Below are 21,072 nucleotides of genomic sequence, written 5' to 3'. Positions count from 1 at the left end.
GAATTTAAATAATGACAAGTCACTTTTTGTCAGTAGCTATAGTAATAATAAATACTTTTATTTCTCTGGTTAAAAATACGATACAAAGGATCTGAAGCTGACAGGTCTGTTGAATGAGTGAAAGAATGAATGTATCTGTGAGGGCCAAGCTTTGGCTGTGGTTACCAAGGCCTGGTGCTGCGGCGTTCCTGCAGGTTTCGAATGACCCTGGCGTTCATTATGTCCCCACCCACCGTCCAGGACTGGGCCGGTGGAGCCTGGGCCCTTGGAGCAACTGTGTGCGTAGGTTCCTCCCCACACCCAGCCTGTGACAAGACCTGATCCTCACTGGCCGACCTGGTGGGCAGGGAGATGAAGCGCGCGTTAGAGCTGCTAATGGGAATTACTGTTAGAGATTCTGTGGGTGCTAGGGTTAATGTATAGTACACCTGTTGGGTTATAAGGCTGGGACAATTAACACTATGTCCAAACTTCAGTACTCAGAGCATGGCAGAGGGAAGCACCAGAATTCAACCCACAAGGAAGAAGACTTATACGATGTTAGGTAGAAAGATGTGTGGGGAAAACTGGTATCCAGTTCACACAGACTTAGGAGGAAGCATCTGAGAGTAATGTTAGGCAGTGTCAGAAGGTGCTGGCAGCTGTTAAGGGGGGAGGTGTAGACCTCACCTATCCTCTGCTTCCTGTTCCCCCTGCTTCCGTTCTTGGTTGCCTGTGGAAATACCAGGCATCTAGGGAGACTGTAGTAGTGTGTGTGTGACCTATTTGATTGGAGAATAAGAAAGAGTGGCTACTTACCTGTACCCGGGAGTGAGGTACTGAATCCCCCATGGCGGCTGTAATGGCAGCTCTGGGCTACCAGCCCCCAGGGAGTCCCCCTGTAGAAGAAATGGGAGATGAAGGGGAAGAGGCTCAGGATGAAAGGTAGTATGGAGGGATCAGAGGAGAAAGGAGGAATAGTGTGGGAACAAAGATGAAGGGCAGCTACCACCCCAAAGGGTTCTTGTCTAAGATTTCTTCTAGCAAAGGTAGGGGAGGGCTTATTTTATACTTCAAGATTTTCTATACCATCCTGCTCTGTTGCTCTATTCTAATTGGGCTGGTGTGTGATGTGATCTAATTATGTCATAGAAACACTTAGACATGCAGAAAGGAGCTTACTGAACGATGGTGCTCAGTGTTTGAATTCCCCTAATAACGATCTTTTACATAAAAGATTTCTCAGGCCACAATAGTAAGGAAGAAAGGGTAGTCTTTAGAGATGATTGATCCTGTTGGACTATTATATTATTATTATTATTATTATTGGCAGGCTTTCACTCTGTAGCCTTGGCTGGACTGCAACTTGCTATGTATGTAGGCTGCCTTCAAACTCTTACCAGGATCTGCCTAGCTCTGCCTCCCAAGGGCTGGGATTAAAGGATTGTGCCACCATGCCCAGTACCCTGTGAGGATTCTTGATCGTAGGCAGGACTTGTCTTGAGAGAGCACTGTGGGGTTTGTGGTGCAGACATGAGGAGGTCAAAGAGTAAGAGAGGGGTTCAGAAACAATCCTGAGGTTAGTGAACCCAATCACCCAGCAAATCCACACCTTATTAACCTGGCCATGGAAGGAGATAGATGTTACTGGGGGCAGGGGACCTAAGGCTCTCAAGTTAGTAGAGAGGTCAACACAGAGTTACTGCAATTCTAGAATAGAATCAGCAGCAAGTATGGTGAAAGACAGAGCCTCAGAAGGGGGCTGGGAGCTTTGAGCTCTTCTGGGGATCTCAGAACTGAAGATAAAGAGGAAGAAAGAATTGAGACCCCAAGAAAAGTGTGAAGCACAAACTAAGCTGAAACCTTAAGATGTTTTTCACTGAAAATGTCAATTTAGAAAACATGGAAGAACCCATACTTTATTGAGACAACACTGACATGGAAAAGGAATCAGGAAGGAGGAGGGAGGAGGGAGGTCCTGCTCCCAGGGACTTCAGGGACACAATGAGGCACCTGACCTAAAGGGGGATGTTGGGGAGGGAGAAGGGTCCTTCTACACCCTGGGCATGGAAGCAGGGAAGGAGGCTCTTGCTATGAAGGAGAGAGAAGGCAGGACAGCACAAGGGTAATCCCCATCTCATCTCAAAACAATCTCAAGTGTATTTACTAGGGAGGATGGGGTGGGGGGCAATTCCAGGATCTAATGGACCAGGCTTATCAAAGACACAGCCAAATGGTTCTGGAGTGTTTGCTGGGGTCTACTGCCAAGAGACAGACTCAGCTTATCTGAAGAAAGTGGTGGAGTCTATGCATCTCCTGTAGAGACCCCTAGAACATTAGTCTGACATATCTGCATAATACTTAGAAAGTTAAGAGTTTGGCAATATTGGGAGCACCCTGTTGGGAAGCCGCATCCTTGTCCTACCAGCATGAACTGCTCTGAAGCAGAGCTTGCCCAGGGGCTGGAGTTGTCAGACTAAAAGGGCAGGAGGATGCAGGATTAGAGCTACGGTGGGCACTGTGGAGGGAATTAATCCATTGGCAGGGCACTCCTTAAAGGTTTCCCTGGCAAAGGAGGCTCTTGGACCTCTGGTGGTCCGGAGTCTGACCATAAGCAGAGTGTGCTTCTCTAGGGAGTCAGTAGGAGCCATTTAGCCCAAGAGATTTGGGAACAGAACAGCCTCTCTGTGGGAGAGTACTCATAGCACTGGTTGGGAGTACAGGGGGTCTTCTGTGGTAAGAAAAGCTACAAAGTATTAGGCTATTTAGAACCCTGGCAACCCAGTTGTTCAAGGAGGAAGAAAAAAAATCTTGATAGAGGAGTGGGTTGCGAGTTGTAGGAGGGAGTATATCTGCCCTCCCAGGTTTCCTGTCAGTATCGGCTCTCATCAGACCTGGGAAGGGAGCTGTAGAGGGAAGTTATGGACAGGAGAAGGGGAGCGGGAAGGTAGGGGAGAGAGAAAAATAGAGAAGTCAGAGGTGAAGAGGAAGCTAAGAGGAGAAATAAAGGCGACACCCACGCCCTGCCTACTCGGAAGGGCTCCCGCATAAGTGCCGTGCGTGGCCTTGGAACCCATCGGCTCCCTATCTGTGAGACACATGCCTACCCCCAGCAAATGTTAACCAAGATTCCGAGTCTTGCTTGAAAGTCTCAAGGCCCCCACCAATGGATCTCTAAGTCTTCCTACTCTTCCAGTGACCCTCAAAATATAACGCTGGTCCATGGCTCCATGTAACCTCCCCGCCCCCAGCTCCTTCTATCTTTCCAGACCAGTGCTGTAGAAATTTATGTTTTGGTAAAGATTTCATTGTTTCACATTTGTGGGGGATTCATTCGCCTTATTCTTTAACCATTGCCAACTTCTTCACATCCAGAAGCCCCCAAACTCGCAGGCCTTATTACCTGGTGCGCCTGCGCTGGGCTGGGCTGCCCCCAGGGTCAGTGGCCAGCAGAAGGCGTGCAGTAGGGTGCGGGGGACAGAGACGCAGGGAGCGAAGCAGCTCCTGCTCTGGCACGAAGGGCCGAAGGGGACCCCGATCTGGCGAGTTGCCCAGGCTGCTAGAACGTGGAGGTGGGTGGGCTGGAGGTGTGGCACGCCGAGGGGCCCTGTTCAGGGGCCAAGGAGGCTCCACAGCCACCTTCAGGACTGGGAAGAGGAGAAACAAAGACAGTAAGAGAGAGAAGAAAGGGAAAAGAGAATCAAATAAAGATTAGGCAGAAAGCAACTGTAGCCTTTCATTATTGTCCGTTGGTTACTGCCTTCCCTTAACCACTCTCCCTGGGTCCTTATGCCCAGATACCCTCCCCGGACCACCCTGCCCCCAGCCACCTTCTTCAAGTCCCTTACATTCTCTGTCACTGGAGGAGTATGGCTTAATGTCTCCCTCTGCTCTTTTTGGTGGCAGCTTCCGGGCTGGAGCTGGTGGTAGTGGGGACACAAGGCAGTTTTAGGAGATGCACTATCCATCCCTCCTCCCTGCCACTTTCCCAGTCCCAAGCTTTTGCTCCCTGACACCACAGCTCCTCCTGGGAATGCCAGTACAGAAGCTGTGCTGTGGCAAAGCCAGCACACCAAGGGGAGTTTGGGGGGAATGTTGGAGCACTTTTGGGGAGAGCCAGAAGGAGTAGGCTAAACAGAGTTTTAGGAGAAAGATCCAGGGGAGACCAGGGCCTGGGAGATGCAGGAGAGGATGGCCAAGGGGAGGCGAGCTCTTACTGTCCATGGGTGTTGTCAGGCCCCCCTGGGGTTCTGGGGCAGTGGAATAGTCCCAGCTGGGCCAGTGAGGACCCTGGGTCCCTCTAGATGAGATGGACAAAGCCCTTGGTTAATTGGGAATTGTATAGGGGAGGGGAGAGGAATTGCAGAACTTCTCCTTCCTTTACAAAAAGATATGGAAATTCTGAGTTTTAATTAAATTTTAAAATACTAGTAGAAATGAGGAAGTTCAAAGTGGTGGCACATGCCTTTAGTCTCTGCACTGGAAAGGTAGGGGCAGCCTGATCAACATAGCGAGTTCAAGGACAGTTACATAGTGAGACCCTGTCTCAAAAGAACAAGGAGCCAGGCACAGTGACATAGGCTTTAATCCTAGCACTTGAGAGGAAGAGGCAGGCTGACCTCTGTAAGTTCAAGGGCACCCTGGTGTACATATCAAAGTTCTAAGACAGTGGGGCTACAAAGATCTGTCTCGATTCCTTCCCCCCCCCCCAAAGGAAGAGAAAAAAAAAGTGTAAATGTATAAAAGGGTTTCAGCGAATGGGAGCTACTGTAGAGCAAGGGTGGGTTTCCTCCCTTCCTCTTAGGTTCTCCACCAAAAACCAGATGGTGGCATGACCTCACTGCCTACTGCATGGCAGCCTCGAACTACGGTAGCCATCATGGGTCATGGACATGGTAGCCTCTGGGAGCCCAGGCTGGTGCTAATAAGGAGCAATGAGTTGCTGTTTGGGCAACTGTTACTGCCTTTCTTGGCCAGCGGGAAGGTAACCAGCCACAAGTCCAACCGTTCTGTACCAGCCAGCACCACACACTAGTGAGGGCTATGCCTCTCCCCCCAAGGATGCACTGGGGAGGGAGGAGGGAAGGCAGCTGGCAGCATGTGAGCTTTTTTTTCAGGTCTGGAACTCACTCTGTAGACCAGGCTGTCCTCAAACTCAGGGATTCCCCTGTCTCACGTGCTGGACACCATACCCGGCCAGCCTGTGAGTTTAAATCAAAATGATTTGATTATTCTTGAAAAAAAAATTCTTTTAAGGCAAGATCTCATATGTAGCCTTGGCTGGCTTAATGTTTGCTGTGCAGACTAGGCTGGCTTCAAACTCATGGAGCTCCACCTACCTTGGCTTCTCGAGTGCTGGAATCAACGGCATGTGTCACCCACCGTGCCAGGTAAAAATGTTATACATTTTGAGCATTCTCTTTTAAAACAAGTATAGATTGACTATTCACATCACTGTCCCATGAATAGAAATGAAAGGACCACTGGGCTCACTTGCCTGTCCCTCCCTGGCTGACAGAGCCTGAGAATTTATAGCAATTTGACTGTGGCCTGTTTTGAGGGAGCGGACCTAGTGCAGAGACTCTGCTGACATCAGCGGCCAGCCAAGCTATGAGGGGCTTGCATAGAAGAACGGGGCTGGGTGAGCTTTGGGGGAGGGCAGTGTGGTTAGTGCGTGAGCTCGAGTGTGAGCAGGACCTGCTTCCTCCCACGTCTGGAATGCTCCCAGCAGGCCAGGGCAAACAGCGCTGCTGGATGGCTGCTGGCTTTAGGGTGTTCTCAACTGCCAGCAGATAGCACTGTCTACCCCGGAATCTCCTGAGGGACTAGGCCTCACTGCCCTTTAATTCCACCTAGTGCTTGCAGGCTTTACCAGCAGGTATGGGGTCGGCCACAGCAGCACGAGAGTGTCGAGTTGCCCTCAAAGATGGAGTGGGGGGCCCTGTGAGGAAGGAAGAGGTGGTGGCCCTCAGTGGGGGGCCGTGGAACCAAGAGCCCACCTCTTTCCTTTCCCTTTCCGCAACTACTAGGCTGGCGCAAGGTAAGGAAACTTACGGTGTTGATGGGCAAAGAAGCCTTCAAAGATCACAAAGTTGTTCACCTGGAAGATAAAGGAAACAAAGCACGCTGCCCAGTCTTAACACACAGTGGGTACAGAGCCCGTGCCAAAGACCCCACAGAAGTGGGTCTCAGTGTGGCTCAGGTAGAACGCTTGCCTACTGTGCATGTAGTGCTGGGTTCAAGCCTCAGCACTACACACAGTGTGGTACAGTGGCATATGCCCGAAATCCTAACACTTGGAGGGGAAATGTAGGGGGACAAGTTCAAGGTCATCCCCAGCTACACAGAGAGCTAGAGGCCAGCTGGGCTCTGTGAGACCCTGCCCCAAGATCAAAGCAAGGGGCTGGAGAGATGGTTCAGTGGTTAAAAGCCCTTGCTGCTTTGTTTTTGAGACTTGGTTTCTCTGTATAGCTTTGCCTGTAGATTGGCTGGCCTTGAACTTACAACAGAGATCTGCCTGCCTCTGCCTCCGAGTGCAGAGACTAAAGGCATGTACCACAGTACCTCTTTATAATATATATAGAGAAAAAGAAACAAAGCCCACAATGGAAAGAACAAAAGCTAGACTGTTCTTGGGGACAGAGCACTCAAAACCCCTGACCCTAACAAGCTGATCTTAAAGTCACACGGAGTCATAAAAACTACAAAGACAGCCTATGGTGACTCATGCAGAGGAGGCCCGCTGGTCTACACAGTTTCCAGGTCAGCCAGGACTATACAGTGATATTATCTCACACAAACAAACCAAACAGCCAGTTTGGTGGATGGAACTGAAGTCTAATGTTTCCTGTTTTCAGAACTCACTACTGAACCACAGAAATCAAAGCAGTTTTGGTAGACGGATCCAAGTGCTAACAACACACAAATACGCAGTGTCCTGTGCAAGTGGCAAAGGACAGATGTCAATCAACAGATGTCAGTCAACCAGACAGAATCAAAGGTGCAGAGATAAACTCATGTGTCCTTGGCCAACTGATTTAACAAAGGTGTCATGATCTTTCAATAGGGAACAAACAAATGTTCCCTCTATAAATGGTGCTTGGAAAAAATGAATTTCCACAAGCAGGGTTCCGACCACAACACAGGTGCATAATAAATCAAGGGGCTGGGGAGATATTGCTCTTCTGGGTCGCCTCTGTTCCCAGCATCCACATGACTGCTCACAACTGTCCTTATTCTAGGGGATCTGGTACCCTCTTCCCACCTCTGCAGACACTGCACGCACATGCTGCACATACAAACATGCAGGTACTCATACATGCATTCACATCTTAAATGAAGCTCACAGGATACCTGTCAATGCTAATATTTTCCAGGACATCTGCTTGTACTACTTAGGGGCCAGATATCCATGTCATCGGGCTAACCTGTCCAATGTGAACACTGTGTCCCTTCCACTGTTCTCTACTGCTTTTATTTGAGACAGGGTCTCGTTGTGTCCTTCTCTGGACCAGAAATCATTTTGTGGACCAGGTTGACCTTGAACAGCTTAAGCTGCAGGAATGCTGACATTAATACAGCCGCCCCCATTTCAACTGACACAGCACTTCAGGTAACCCAGGCTAGTCTCTCAAACTCCTGACTACCTTAAAAGCCAACTCCTACACTAGACATAGTGACTCATTCTTGTAACCTTAGGATTAAAGAGGCTGCGGTACAAGGATTTCTGTGAGTTTGAAGCTAGCCTGGACTACACAGTAAGTTCCAAGCCAGTCAGAACAAGACTCCTGCCGGGTGGTGGTGGCGCACGCCTGTAATCCCAGCACTCTCTCTGTAAGGCAGAGGCAGGCGGATTTCTGAGTTCGAGGCCAGCCTACAGAGTGAGTTCCAGGACAGCCAGGGCTATACAGAGAAACCCTGTCTCAAAAAAAATCCAAATCCAGAAAACAAAACAAAACAAGACTCCTAATGTTTTCCCCAAAGCCAACCTACCTATGTCATGCAATGTCACCCTTCCTATTGTTTTTGGTCCAATCGTGACTCTTTTTCCCCACATCTAGTCACATGTTAGTTTTACCCTTAGATGCCACCCCTTCCTACCTCTACTGCTGCCCCTAGTCTAGCCCTGACTCCCTTTCATCAGGAATTTCTGAACTTCCACCCTGGTTCCCTCTACGGCTTGATTTTTGGCACAGCAAGCAGAGCAAAGGAGACAAGTGACCTGTGTGGCCCTGCGGTGTGCTCCCTTCCCTTTGCCTCAGTGCTTACCTACTACTTTCCTTTGGTCACGCTGCTGTGGGCATAGTCTCACTGCATAGCCTTTTACACTGGCCGTCACTCCTCTCACTTCCTTCATGCTCTTGCACAAATCATCTCAATTGAGAGCTCCCGCCAATGCTCCCACCAATATTGCACCTGTAAGCACCCCCTCCCCCACCAGCACTAGTTTCATTTTCTCAGAAAACCCTTAACCACAGTCAAGAATACCTTTTGGAGCCCGGCAGTGGTGGCGCACGCCTGTAATCCCAGCACTCTGGGAGGCAGAGGCAGGCGGGTTTCTGAGTTCGAGGCCAGCCCGGTCTACAGAGTGAGTTCAAGGACAGCCAGGGCTACACAGAGAAACCCTGTCTCAAAAAAACCAAAAAGAAAAAAAGAAAAAGAATACCTTTTGGGTTTCTTGTTGTTGTCTTTTTTTTTTTTTTTTTTTTTAAAGACAAGCCTCTTCAGGGAGTCCAGAACACAATATTTAGACCAGGCTGGCCATGCACTCACAGAGATCTGCCTTCCCAGTGCTGGGATCAAAGGCATGCACCACCCTTGCCTGGCCTTAGAATAGGTTTGTTGTTTTTTGTTTTTGTCTTAGTCCACATTTGGAAAGCAGTTTGGTTTTTTTTGTTTTTTGTTTTTTTTTTGGTTTTCCAAGACAGGGTTTCTCTGTGTAGTCCTGCCTGTCCTGGAACTCATTCTGTAGACCAGGCTAGCCTTGAACTCAGAAATCTGCCTGACTCTGCCTCCCAAGTGCTGGGATCACAGGCGTGCGCCACCACCACCCAGCAGGACAGTCAGGACTACACAGAGAAACCCTGTCTTGAAAAACCAAAAAAAAAAAAAAAAAAAAAAAAAAAAATATATATATATATATATATATATGTATAAAAAAAAAAGAAAAACCAAAAAAAAAATTATTTATTATATGTGAGTATACTGTAACTGTCTTCAGACGATCCAGAAGAAGGCTGTGATTTCATTACAGATGGTTGTGAGCCACCGTGTGGTTGCTGGGATTTGAACTCAGGACCTTCAGAAGAGCTGTCAGTGCTCATAACTGCTGAGTCATCTCTCTAGCTCCAGAAAGCAGATTCTTTAGTTTGTTTGTGTAAAGTATTCCTAGTGCCCACAACAGTGTCAGATACACAATAAACAGTTGTTGAATGCATTGCTAATGTGTTTCTAAACTCACTGATTCACTGTCCCATGACAAACCAAGCTCCCTGAGGCCTGGAATGTCTCTTATTCTGGATCTTCCATGAACGACTAATGAGTAATGGACCTATACAAGAACAAGGTAGAAATGAGCTGTCTGTGTCTGGGGATAAAATAAGGTATGGTAAACAACCCACGTCCAGGTGTGGTGATGAACTCTGGAGGTAGAGGCAGGGTGACCTCTGTGGTTCAAGGCCAACGTGATCTACAAAGCTAGCTCTGGGACAGGCCAAGCTGCTGCACAGAGAGACCTTGTCTCAAAACAACCACAACTACCACCACCACGAAAAAACTGAAACCTCTCACAGAGGTTAACAGACGATTAAGAGCCCTCACTACTCTTTTTTTTTGGTTTTTTTTTTTTTTTTTTTTTGGTTTTTTGAGACAGGGTTTCTCTGTGTAGCCTCAGCTGTCCTGGAACTCACTCTGTAGACCAAGCTGGCTTCTGAACACAGAAATCCACCTGCCTCTGCCTCCCAAATGCTGGAATTAAAGGCGTGCACCACCACGGCCTGGCTAAGAGCCCTTAGTACTCTTACAGAGAATCTAGGTTTGGTTTTCAACATCTCTAGACTCAATGGTACCTACTCACTGTACACATAAACTCATGCAGACAAACATGTATAAACAAAGAATGAATAATTTATAAAAGAAATAAAAATAACAGCTAGGCATGATAATCCCAGTAGTCAGGAGTCTGAGGCAGTTGGGTTACTTTGAGTGTGAGGCCATCCTAGGCTACACCAGGAGTTTCAGGTCAGCTGGGCTGCAGAATAAGATCCTCTCTAAAAACAAACAAAACAAAGAAAGACTGACTGTGGTGGAAGAGAGGTGGGTGGATCTCTGTGTTTGAGGCCAGATAGCACTATACAATGCAAGTCCCTCAAAACAACAACACAGCTGCCCTAGGTGGTGCTTGCCTTTACTCCCAGCACTCTAAGCAGAGGCAGACTGATCTCTTCAGAGTCTGAAGCCAGCTGATCTACATAGTAAGTTTCAGGACAGCCAGAGCTACAGAATGACACTGTGCCTCAAAAAGCAAACAAGCAAACATAGCCCCCCAAAAGTCAGAATGAATGCATCTAGATATATGATGGCTAAGGAGAAAAAAAGATTTAATTGCAAAAATAATCACACTGGACATCATGACTTAATCCTAGTTCTTAGGAATCTGAGGCAGGAGGATCATCTGTTTGAGGAGGGTGAGGTTTGGTGTGTGTATAGCAAGCATCTTTCAAACATAGAACAACTGTGCATCAATGCATACCTGTGACCCCATTACTCAGGAGGTGGAGATGGAGTGTCACTATGAGTTCAAGGCCTGCCTGAGATGTATAGTGAGATCCAGTTTCAAAAACCCACAGTGAGGGCTGGAGAGATAGCTCAGTGGTATAAAGAGCACTGATCTTCCAGAGGTTCTGAGTTCAATTTCCAGCAACCACATGGTCCAATCTTATTAGCTATTTATATGTGAGCTGATGCCCTCTTCTGGCATGAAGTTGTACATGCACATAGAGTATTAGTACATAAAATCTGAAAAAACAAAAACAAAACAAACCACCACCACCAACAACAAAATCCACAGTGGAGCCTTGGAGCCGGGTGCATATAAATGAAGCTAAAGGGATTCAGTAGGTTTTATGTATACACCTGTGCCTATTTATATACCCATGTACATGTAACAATGATGTGAGATAATACTTTGGGGGGGCACACAGGAGGGATTGGAGGGGGAGAAAGAGGGACAGGAGTGCTGTCAATCTAGAGCTCATGTATAAAGTCCTCATACAAAATACAGCTGAGGTGGTGGTGCATCCCTCCAATCCTAGCACTCTGGAAGTACAAGTAGGTGGATCTCTGGGCATTCAAGGGCCAGCCAGGTATACAAGGTGCGTTCCAGCACAGCCAGGGTGACCCATTGAGACCTTATTTGGAAAAACAGAGGCTATGGAGATGGCTCAGAAGCTTAGAGCGCTTGGTTGCTCTTGAGGACTAAGATCCAATCCCCAGCACCCACATAAAAAATCTGCAACTCCAGTTCCCATGTTCTGACACTGCCCCCTCTAACTTGCATGCACAGGCATGAACATGGTGCACGTACATACGTGTGAGCAAAGCATTCACACATGAAAAATGAGGTAAGTCTAAGACGACATCCAAACAACCAGAGATAGGATTTAGCCAGATGTCTCCAGGGTTAGCCCCTGCCGACCCCTTCCCTTCTTCAGCTCTCAGAGCCCATCTGGCAGAAGGACCAAACTGACTCTCAAGTCCCTTTCACCTCCACGTATGAACTGGAATGCACTCAGTAAATAAGTGTAAGACTTCTTTTAAAAGAGAGGATTAGAGACGTGGCAGAGTACACACACAGCATGCCCCACGCCCTAGCTTTGACCCCTGGTGACACAAAGAGATCAGTCGATCCGATAGAAAGCTTGGGGAGATGAGGCATTGCCTCTGTGCAGAGCCTCTAACCTGTGGGACTGTGGTCTCCAGGTTGTAGTGCTTGTTCAGGAACTTGAGCAGCTTTGGGGATGGTCGGTCAATGGCGAGTTGGTGTGGTTCTACTCGCTCTTTCTGCAGGAAAACAGAAAACTTGGGGGCCGGCAGTGGCAGGCGGAGCATGCTAGCAAGATATTGGGAGCCTGGCAAGGGAATACAGAGGAAAGGGGACCAACTGCAGACCATAGAGCAGGGTCTCTTAAGAGATTTGGGGTGACCCGGGCGGTGGTGGCGCACGCCTGTAATCCCAGCACTCTGGGAGGCAGAGGCAGGTGGATTTCTGAGCTCGAGGCCAGCCTGGTCTACCAAGTGAGTTCCAGGACAGCCAGGGCTACACAGAGAAACCCTGACTCAAAAAAACCAAATCCAAAAAACCAAACCAAAAAAAAAAAAAAAAAAAAAAAAAAAAAAAAAAAAGATAAAGAGATTTGGGGTGAAGAGCCTTTTAGATTTATTCTGACTAACCGGTAAAGATTGTTCGGTACCTGTAACATATACTGAAAAAGTTCTCGCCCGTGGCCATGCCGTTGCACCGACTCATGGATGTAAAAGTCCAGAATGCAAAGCGGTTCTACTTCGTTGTGAGCCTCCCGGTCATCCTACGAGGTCAACAACAGCATATACTTATTAGGAGCCATCAATCCTGGTTGTCTCCCACCCCCACTCCCATTTCTTCTCTGGCACCAATGCTTACAAATGTCTAGTTTGCAGTAACACTTACCAGCACAAAGAGCTTCTTGTATCCAACTTTGAGGAAACCAATAATGGCTCCTTTCCCTGCCCTGTGGGATGGGGAAAATAATGAACCAGGCAGGAGCAACTGTCAGGGAGAGATAGTAAAAGAAAGGTGGACAACTAAGGATAAGAGTTTGGTTCACATGGGAGAATAACAGTAAGACTCACGGTCTGGCTGAGGTGTCCTTTAGGATATAAATAACGTGGCGATTGCTCTGCATCCTCAAAGCGCTGGTGATGGGTGCAGGGAGGTGCTGAGCCTGCAGAGATGAAGACATACTTTGTATGGTTCCTTATCTGCCACCCATTTCCCTTTCCTCCTCCTAGAGGTGCCCCATACCTTGGCAGAAGCCTTGCCCAGCTCATCTACAATAGTCATGATTTGCTGCTGCAGATCCACACTACAGAGAGAGGGGCCGGTCAGGGGCTGTAACGCGCTGGGTTACAGCATCCTGGAAGTCATCCTGGAACCTCCCCACCCAGGCTCCTCCACAGGGTCTCTGACTTTCCTCGGAACTCTTCCTCACCTCCCACCTCACCCCTCCAAATACCAAACTTCGGTTTCACAGCTCCCATGTTAAGGTTACTGTGAGACAGTAGGAAGGGCCAACTACAGCCTCTGGTTGAGGCCACTTTAGGCCAAAGGGTGAAAGGTTACAGATGTAGGCTGATTAACCCAGCTAGATCCATGGTCAAATGTCACCCAAAACCACGTAAGACAGCAGAAGGAATGGCCAGTAGTCAGTGAGAAGGGGGCGTGGTTCCTGGACCAGGTTTGGAGAGGAACCGGGACAGAAGGGCCATGGGTCGGGATTGAAATGTCACCGGGCCGGCGTTGTGGTTCCGGGTCGGCGGGCCGGAGGCCGCAGGTGCTGGTCCAGCACGGTGATCCGCTCCGGGAACAGCGCATCCACATCGAACGGGAACTCCATGGCCCATTGTGCGGGACCGGACACGCCCCACACAGCGTCACTTCCGCTGCCCGGGCCGGTAAGTCTTTATCTTCAGGACCCGCCCCGAGGGCTCGCCCCGCCCCCACCGTGGAGTCCAGTGCCTGGGAAACCCCATTTTTCTGGCCAAACCAGCTGTTCTCTAGCAACAGCTCTTTTGTAGGTCAGTGCCCCTTGGTGCCATGGCAACCAAGAATCCTGCCCTCACAGCTGAGGGAACCTTCCCCCAGCCACACACCCTTTCCTTGAAGGGAGTTGTGGGCCACATCTATACCCCTTCTCATAGACTTCACACCCATGTTTTTAACAGTCAGCCCAAAGGAAGTCAGGATCGGGTAAAGAGAAGCAGCTTTATTGTATAAGAGCCGAGCCAGGAGGTTTAAAATACGGACACACCATCAAGCGCACAAACAGGAATCTGCAGTTATGGCAAACCCTCTCCAGAGTCACGCATATACATCTAGATCCCCCCTCAACTTCAAATGTGCTTGTCCTCTTCATACCCGTCATTTCCCTCTAGGGTCTGCCACTGTCACAAAACAGAACCCTTTGCAGAACACACGACACCACATAGCCCTAGACACCCACTCCCTCAGTCTGACTTCCCCAGGGCACGAGTTCTAAGCACTCTGGGAGCCGGTCTGCTCAGTGGAGGCTTCTGCTGCTGGTGTAGTGGGCATCTCAGGCACCAACTCGGGTGGCGGGCCACTTTCTTCTAGGAGATTTCCTTGATAGAGTCGGCGAAGGCGTGACAGTTCTCTCTCCGGTGGCTGTTGCCAGCTGTACCAGGGGTACCAAGGTTCACCTGACAACAATGTGGGGGCTGGTGGAGTCACACTGACAGCTCCATGTACAGTACGAAAGTCAGTGTCTCGGGGCTCAACCTGGGGAACGTAGTAACTGAGAAGACCTAAGGGGTTAAAGGAAATAATGGTGGATGAGGAAAGGCAGGTAGGTCAGACTCAGACAAGAAAAGGCACTACAAATGGAGGAACCAATCAGAGCCACCAAGCACATTCCAGCAGCCCATACACTGCACAACCTGCCACGGAGACAAAGAACAGGTAGGGCACTGTGTGGGCTCTCCCCTCACTCATCTGTGGAAAGGCGCTGTGTCAGCCAGGTCAGAACAAAGAACCACAGTACTGTCAAGATTCAGGAGACAGAGTAGACTGAAGAATGTTTCTAGTGTTTCTTGAAAGATCATCTCAATACGTACTCCTATAGCCTGGAATTTGGAGCTGTTATTTCAGAGTCCAGCAACTCAGCCAGCTTGGAAAGAACTCTAGGAGTATGCGGAGTACTTTCTCATAGACATGGGAGCACATGAGCACCTTTGGGCCCACCTTTGCTAAACCTCAGAAAACCTTGTCCCTGTTCTCACTTACCACACTCCCTGGCTTTCTGGATCGCCTGGGTCAGCTTCTTGTGCTGCTTCATACAGACCCCTACAGAGAGAAAAATGAACCAGGACAGCGCCCCACAAAGCAGTGTGCCTTCTACACAGATTCAGCTGACTGTGGAGAACCTGGTTTTACCTAATGACCCATGCCCCTGACCTTTTATCTTTTTTTTTTTTTTTTTGATTTTTGGATTTTGTTCTTTTTCGGAGACAGCGTTTCTCTGTGTAGCCCAGGCTGTCCTGGAACTCACTCTTGTAGACCAGGCAGGCCATCACCGCCCGGCTGACCTTTTATCTTTTATCTGCCTGGATGTCTAGCCACTGTAGAGATATCATTAATTACAGAGCCTACAGAAGGGCCAGAAGCCGATTCAATGACAAGTGTGCCTGAAGGCTGACTTGGAAAATCCACACCGGAAGATCTTATAAGAAGTAAAAAATTGGATATTAGCCTAGAAAATTGGAATACCCAAAACATAATCCACGCATCAAATGATGTACAAGAAGAATGGAGGAGTGGCCTGGTTCTGGAAACACTCAGTGTAGCAGTATAAGGCAAAACCAGATAGGGAAGTGGGAAGGGCTGGATGGGCGAACCGGGGGAGGGAAGAGGGCTTATGTGACTTTCAGGGAGTGGGGGGCCAGAAAAGGGGAAATTATTTGAAATGTAAATAAAAAAATATATCGAATTAAAAAAAAAAAGAAAAAATGTTCTCAAAAATAAAGAGTACAGATCTAAAATAAAATAAAATGAAATACTCAAAGAGAAAAAAAAAAGTCATTTCAAATTAGGAAATGTGAGAGTAGCAATTATTCCCAGCTCCACTCTGCAGGCTGACAACAAAAAAACTTTGACAAAAGGAACTCATCACAGGGTCATGCCCCTCACACAGACAGTTAGTTCAGACTAGCCTTGCTCTATAGGTCCTATCTGTGTATAACACATGACCTCCAGCTCTTGACTGTTATGGAAGCAGCTGTACACCACAAAAGAACATGGCCTGTCACAGGCCACTGAAGGGAACAGACAATTCTGAATTATTACACTTATTTTTAAATTTGGGAAACAACTGCCAGCAGCATTGAAAAAAAAGTTAGACTGATGGGTGGGAAAAAAAAAGAAGTGAGCTGTTCAGGTGGTGCACGCCTGTAATCCCAGCACTCTGGGAGGCAGAGGCAGGCGGATCTCTGAGTTCAAGGCCAGCCTGGTCTACAGAGTGAGTTCCAGGACAGCCAGGGCTACACAGAGAAACCCTGTCTCGAAGAAGAAAGAAGAAAGGAAAGAAGGAGGAAGGAAGAAGGAAGAAGGAAGAAAGAAGAAAGAAGAAGAAGAAGAAAAAACAAAAAACAAACAAACAAAAAAAAAACAAATCCAAAAAACCAAAAAAGAGCTGTTCACCTTTTTTTTTTTTTTAGGTTGAGCCAGAATCTATAGAATCTATGTAGCTCTCTGGCTGTCCTGGGACTATGTAGACCAGGCTGATCCTCAAACTCACAGTTTAAGGCATGGTTTACCTTTTTTTTTTTTTTTTTTGGTTTTTTTTCCGAGACAGGGTTTCTCTGTATAGCCCTGGCTGTCCTGGAACTCACTCTGTAGACCAGGCTGGCCTCAAACTCAGAAATCCGCCTGCCTCTGCCTCCCAGAGTGCTGGGATTATAGGCGTGCGCCACCACTGCCCAGCTTCATGGTTTACCTTTTAAAGCACATTTAGACAGCCCTCCTTCCTTAAGGGAGGCTCTAAAACTTTAGTCTTTTATCCACATTTAACTGTTTTATCATAGTGATTATCCTCATTAAAAAAAACTTCTGTTTGGCAGGGCAGTGGTGGGGCACACCTTTGATCCCAGCATTGGGAAGCAGGGGCACATGGATTCTGAGTTCGAGAGCAACCTGATCTACAGAATGAGTTCTAGGACAGCCGGGCTATACAGAGAAACCATGTCTCAAAAAATCAAAACAAAACTACTATGTGCTATTTATAGGAGCAATCAAAAAAAAAAAAAAAATCTACCACCCAACCCCATAACCAGGAGTGCTCCAAGGAAAAACTACAGAGGTCATAACAGGAATGCAAATCTAACCTGTGTATGGGGCGTGGAAGATGATACCCGTGTGGGCACAAACAAACTGTTCCAAAAGCTTCACATTCTGTAGGAGAGATAAACAAATGTGTGAGGGGGTGGTCAAGACCTCTATAGGCTATGTGTGTATACCTTACACCAGCAGCCCTTGGTGGTGGCACCTGAGGAAAAGGGAACACAGAAGAATGATGAATTTAGGGCCAGCCTCAGATTAATTTTTTAGGTGTAATCCCAGTATTTAGGAGGCAGAAGCAAAGTGGATTATCTTTGAGATCAAGGCCAGCAAGTTCTACCCCACCCTTCAGGAAAAAGAAAAGCCCAGCAAAACATACATCAAGAGCTAGAGAGTGGTGGTGCAGGTGCACACCTTTAATACCAGTGCTAGGGAGGCAGAGGCAAGAAGATCTAAGTTTTTGAGTGCAGTGAATTCCATCAGTCAGGGCTTTACAGAGAGACCCTGTCTCAAACAAACAAACAAACAACAAAACCCTCATAGCTGCTCTTTACTGCTCTGTGTCTCTCAACAATTCATTTCATGTACACATCCTATAACCTGCCAGAGTTATGGAGAAGCCATGTTCCTAATGGTCCACCTTTGGGCAAAAATTGGGGATGGTCATCAATGTCCAGACACTAACCAGAAATGATGACTATGTAATAAGTAAGACAATAGACTGCTGAATATAATGGGGAGTACAGTGTGTAACTGGGAACAATCCAATAGTTCTAATTGCATAAAACAACCAGATAGACCAACCCTAGGAGGCAAGCAGTGAAGAAAGTTGATACATCCACTGAGTCACAGAACTCACTGTTGCTTCTTCACTCGCCTGCCATGGTGCCCAGTCACTGTAACCTGCCACATACACAGAGTGGGAAAGCGTTACTGTCCACTCTATGATGGTGAGCACCCTTGTCAGCATCTGGACATGCGGTACGCCCTGCTTCCTTGATACACAACCACAGATTTGGCTCCTCTGGGCATCTTTATGATCTTTAGTATTTACTCAGAAGCAAGCCTCATTATTTTGAAGGTTTTTTTGGGGGGGGTGGGGGGGAGGCAGTATCTACTGTACCCTGTAACTCCCTTAGCTGTCCTCTAGCCCCAGGTCCCAGCATCTCACTGGGCACTCACTGGGAGGACAAGGAAATACAGACAACTAAGCACATATCCGCGCTCTCAGAGCTCAGCCCGTTGAGACTGTATAGCCGGCTGAGGACAGCCTGGGCTACATACACAGACTTTCTCAGGAGAGGAAAATGGAGGGAAATGTCTGCCCACCCAGATAGGACAATGTATTTGCTGTTGATTTAACAGATAAATATGGTCCCTTTCCTTGAATTCTTCCTATCTTTGGAAGTTTATCCTCAATAAATTTATTCCTTAAGAAAAAAAGTGCTGGGCGGTGGTGGCGCATGCCTTTAATCCTAGCACTTTGGATGCAGAGGCAGGTGGATTTCTGAGTTCAAGGCCAGCCTGGTCTACAGAGTGAGTTCCAGGACAGCCAGGGCTATACAGAGAAACCCTGTCTCAATCTCCCCCCCCCAAAGTAACCTTTGACCTAGATGTGGTCTCAGTTCAGCTGCACAAGTCTGAAGCTACTTGAGCTCCTTACTTAGACTGTCTCATTCCTACCTTCTCGATTAATCTAGGAGCATCGCATCAATCCAGTAGAAATGGGCTTTCTTTCCCTTCCTTTCTGTAATACATAGTATAGGTTTATGAAAAGGCCTGGAACTTGGAACTCACACTTTTGCTTCAGCCTGCCAGTGTGGGATCTATGTTAACCAAGACTACTCTTCAATCTGTATTTTCTGTTTTTCAAGATGGGTTTCTCTGTACAGCCCTGGCTATCCTGGAACTTGTTCTGTACACCAGGTGGGGCTTAAAGTCAGAAATCTGCCTCCCTCTTGCTGGGATTAAAGGTGTGTGCGACCAAATCCATCTCAAAGAGTGGTGTTTTCACAATGGCAACCAGTGAAAAATAGGACTGTATGGATACAGATATAGGGAAGATTGTGAGACATCTCTGACAATCTCTTCAGCATCACAAAGAGGCCACAAATTCTAATTCTGGATAAAAGACTCTCCTTACCCTAAAGTCAACATGCAACTTGTGATCCCGGCAGATGGGGCAAGGATTCCCAGCAACTTTACTGTTACGCTGTAAGGGGGAAAAAAAAGAATTTTTGCTACCTTCCTTATGGCCTCCTCGTCCCAAGTCCCAAGACAAGAACCTTAGAAACTTACAATGCATGTCTTTCGGGTCCGCTGGGGTGGCACACCACCTTTGTGGTTGCGGCGGTAGTCAGCCCAAACAGGGTGAGAGCCATAGCGGTTCTGGTATTCTGAAAAAAAGACCAAATGAGTTTACTTATGCATGGGGGGGGGGGGGGGATAGGGCTCTTTCTAGCCACTTACTTCAGGCTGCAACTTCCCCTCCTTCCCCTTAGTCTCAGGTACCTTCTGAATCCAGGTATTTCCAAGGTTCGTTCTCATAAGGGGAAACAGGAAGTGAAGATGGAGCATCTTCTTCAGGAGGGCTTCTGGTGCAGAGAGTCTGGAAGGGAACCTATAAAGGGAGTAAGATGAGGATGAGTTCCAAGAAAAGGCTGCAACTATATAGTCTATCATACACTGGGGAGAGAGTTGGAATGTGTACACAAAATATCAGTATAACACAGCAGAAAGATATATGAAAGTAGCACTTCAGTTGGTGTTAAATTGACAACCACTCTACCCAGGCTCCCCCATCAGATCCTGCAGGATAAGCCAAAAAGGTAAAGGATATTAGTGGGGTGCAACAATTTAAACACCTTGGAATACAGAGATCTGAGCTTGATAAGCAGCTTTGGTTGATTCTGGTGAGGGAAAAATATCCAAACTTTTGGATAACTTTTGGAAATAAGATTAGTAATGGAAAAAAAAAAAGATTAGTAATGGAGAGCAGGGGATGATTCATACAGATGAGAAAAATCCAAAGTCACTGCGTTGTCCAGTTTCATAAAATGCTGCAGGTCAACATTCCACAGGGCAAAACAAAATTGAGTGCTAACGCTATCTTTAAAGCCTCCAAACCTGTTATTACTTTGGTGGTAACCTCTGTCAATGCTCTGTAGTCACATTTTAGGGAGTGGCGTCGGGACAAGCCTTCCAATTTCTCCCTGCCCTGCCAAGAACCTCCAGGGTGGTGAGTACCTCAGGCTAAAGAGCAAGCTCAGTCCAGGGAGCAGAATTATCTCAAGCATGCTCTGATAAGAAAATGACGTGTGAAGAGGTGGAGTAGGACTGGTGAATCTTGCTTTTAATTCCATAATCTGGGAGGTAGAGGTGGAAAGATCAGGAGGCACCTATGAAATCAACCTGGGCTGTGTCCTGGGGTGGCGGAGGATCTTAAAACTGGGTCTTTGCTACAAAAGCACTTCCTAGGTACCACTTCAGGCACCAACGATCTAGTTATGAATTGCCCATTTCCACAGGGGCAATCCCACCACCTAGTTCTTTTCCCTATGGCAATGTCGGGGAAAGACGATGACACGTAACCCTGGTTCTGACCCGAACGCTCAGTATTTAGAAATCGCGCGCCGTAGGGGACAGGGGGTGGTGCAGGACTAACAGGTAAACATGCGAAGACCTGTGCACCGTGACTCCTCCTAATGGAGAGAAGATCATAAGTATACGCATTGGGCGGCAGAGAAATCCCTCCAACGTTTTACCTGAGCTACATAGGAACTTCGTAAGAGTGTAGGAAACAGCCTTAGCAGCGTGTGCCGCAAGGAGGCAGCCATCTTGACGCACACCATACGTACGGCAAGGCGAAAGAACGACTGCGCACGCTCGGACAAGGACTAGGGCGGGGCCAAGGACATGCCCGCAATGCGGAAGAAGGCTGCTCACGTGTCTAAGGACGGAAGTGTCAAAGGGCGGGGTCCGCGGAG

General features: G+C 47.7%; 2 protein-coding genes across 9 annotated transcripts; both read right to left on the bottom strand.

The window, feature by feature from the left end:
• Positions 1 to 28: 28 nt before the first annotated feature.
• Atat1 (alpha tubulin acetyltransferase 1) lies at positions 29 to 13,653 on the bottom strand. Of its 6 annotated transcripts, XM_052162955.1 has the most exons (13): positions 13,525 to 13,653; positions 13,040 to 13,100; positions 12,868 to 12,959; positions 12,686 to 12,746; positions 12,450 to 12,563; positions 11,938 to 12,039; positions 6,034 to 6,079; positions 5,852 to 5,920; positions 3,828 to 3,899; positions 3,383 to 3,626; positions 799 to 878; positions 670 to 712; positions 29 to 336 (listed from the first exon to the last, which is right to left on the bottom strand). In XM_052162955.1, exons 1-13 carry the CDS (start codon positions 13,629 to 13,631, stop codon positions 162 to 164), a joined length of 1,266 nt encoding a protein of 421 aa, XP_052018915.1. In that variant the 5' UTR covers positions 13,632 to 13,653; the 3' UTR covers positions 29 to 161. The 6 variants fall into 6 exon arrangements, with proteins under 6 accessions (XP_052018915.1, XP_052018917.1, XP_052018916.1 ...); XM_052162957.1 differs by lacking the exon at positions 670 to 712; XM_052162956.1 differs by lacking the exon at positions 5,852 to 5,920.
• Positions 13,654 to 13,980: 327 nt separating this feature from the next.
• Mrps18b (mitochondrial ribosomal protein S18B) lies at positions 13,981 to 20,972 on the bottom strand. 3 transcript variants are annotated; one of them, XM_052163068.1, is made up of 7 exons: positions 20,851 to 20,968; positions 19,598 to 19,706; positions 19,385 to 19,482; positions 19,230 to 19,298; positions 17,134 to 17,200; positions 15,038 to 15,097; positions 13,981 to 14,559 (listed from the first exon to the last, which is right to left on the bottom strand). In XM_052163068.1, the coding sequence occupies exons 1-7, from the start codon at positions 20,935 to 20,937 to the stop codon at positions 14,270 to 14,272; spliced, it is 780 nt and encodes a 259-aa protein (XP_052019028.1). In that variant the 5' UTR covers positions 20,938 to 20,968; the 3' UTR covers positions 13,981 to 14,269. The 3 variants fall into 3 exon arrangements, with proteins under 3 accessions (XP_052019028.1, XP_052019029.1, XP_052019030.1); XM_052163069.1 differs by lacking the exon at positions 15,038 to 15,097 and having other exon boundaries at positions 20,851 to 20,969; XM_052163070.1 differs by lacking the exons at positions 15,038 to 15,097; positions 17,134 to 17,200 and having other exon boundaries at positions 14,482 to 14,559; positions 20,851 to 20,972.
• Positions 20,973 to 21,072: the final 100 nt, after the last annotated feature.

This window comes from Apodemus sylvaticus, chromosome 19 (genome assembly GCF_947179515.1).
Source record: "Apodemus sylvaticus chromosome 19, mApoSyl1.1, whole genome shotgun sequence".
Classification (NCBI taxonomy): domain Eukaryota; kingdom Metazoa; phylum Chordata; class Mammalia; order Rodentia; family Muridae; genus Apodemus; species Apodemus sylvaticus.
The sequence above is the reverse complement of the archived record's forward strand: the minus strand, read 5'-3'. Positions and strand labels throughout refer to the sequence as shown.

Excerpts from the sequence above, each read along its gene's own strand:
- Mrps18b (XM_052163068.1), bottom strand. The coding sequence starts at position 20,937 with ATGGTGTGCGTCAAGATGGCTGCCTCCTTGCGGCACACGCTGCTAAGG. Across the intron at positions 19,707-20,850 it reads GAAGTTCCTATGTAGCTCAG|GTTCCCTTCCAGACTCTCTG; the intron begins GTAAAACGTTGG and ends CTCCCTTTATAG. Across the intron at positions 15,098-17,133 it reads CTTCCACGCCCCATACACAG|GGGTCTGTATGAAGCAGCAC; the intron begins GTTAGATTTGCA and ends TTCTCTCTGTAG.
- Atat1 (XM_052162955.1), bottom strand. The coding sequence starts at position 13,631 with ATGGAGTTCCCGTTCGATGTGGATGCGCTGTTCCCGGAGCGGATCACC. Across the intron at positions 5,921-6,033 it reads CTTCTTTGCCCATCAACACC|GGCCCCCCACTCCATCTTTG; the intron begins GTAAGTTTCCTT and ends CCTTCCTCACAG. Across the intron at positions 337-669 it reads GAACAGGAAGCAGAGGATAG|GTCGGCCAGTGAGGATCAGG; the intron begins GTGAGGTCTACA and ends CCTGCCCACCAG.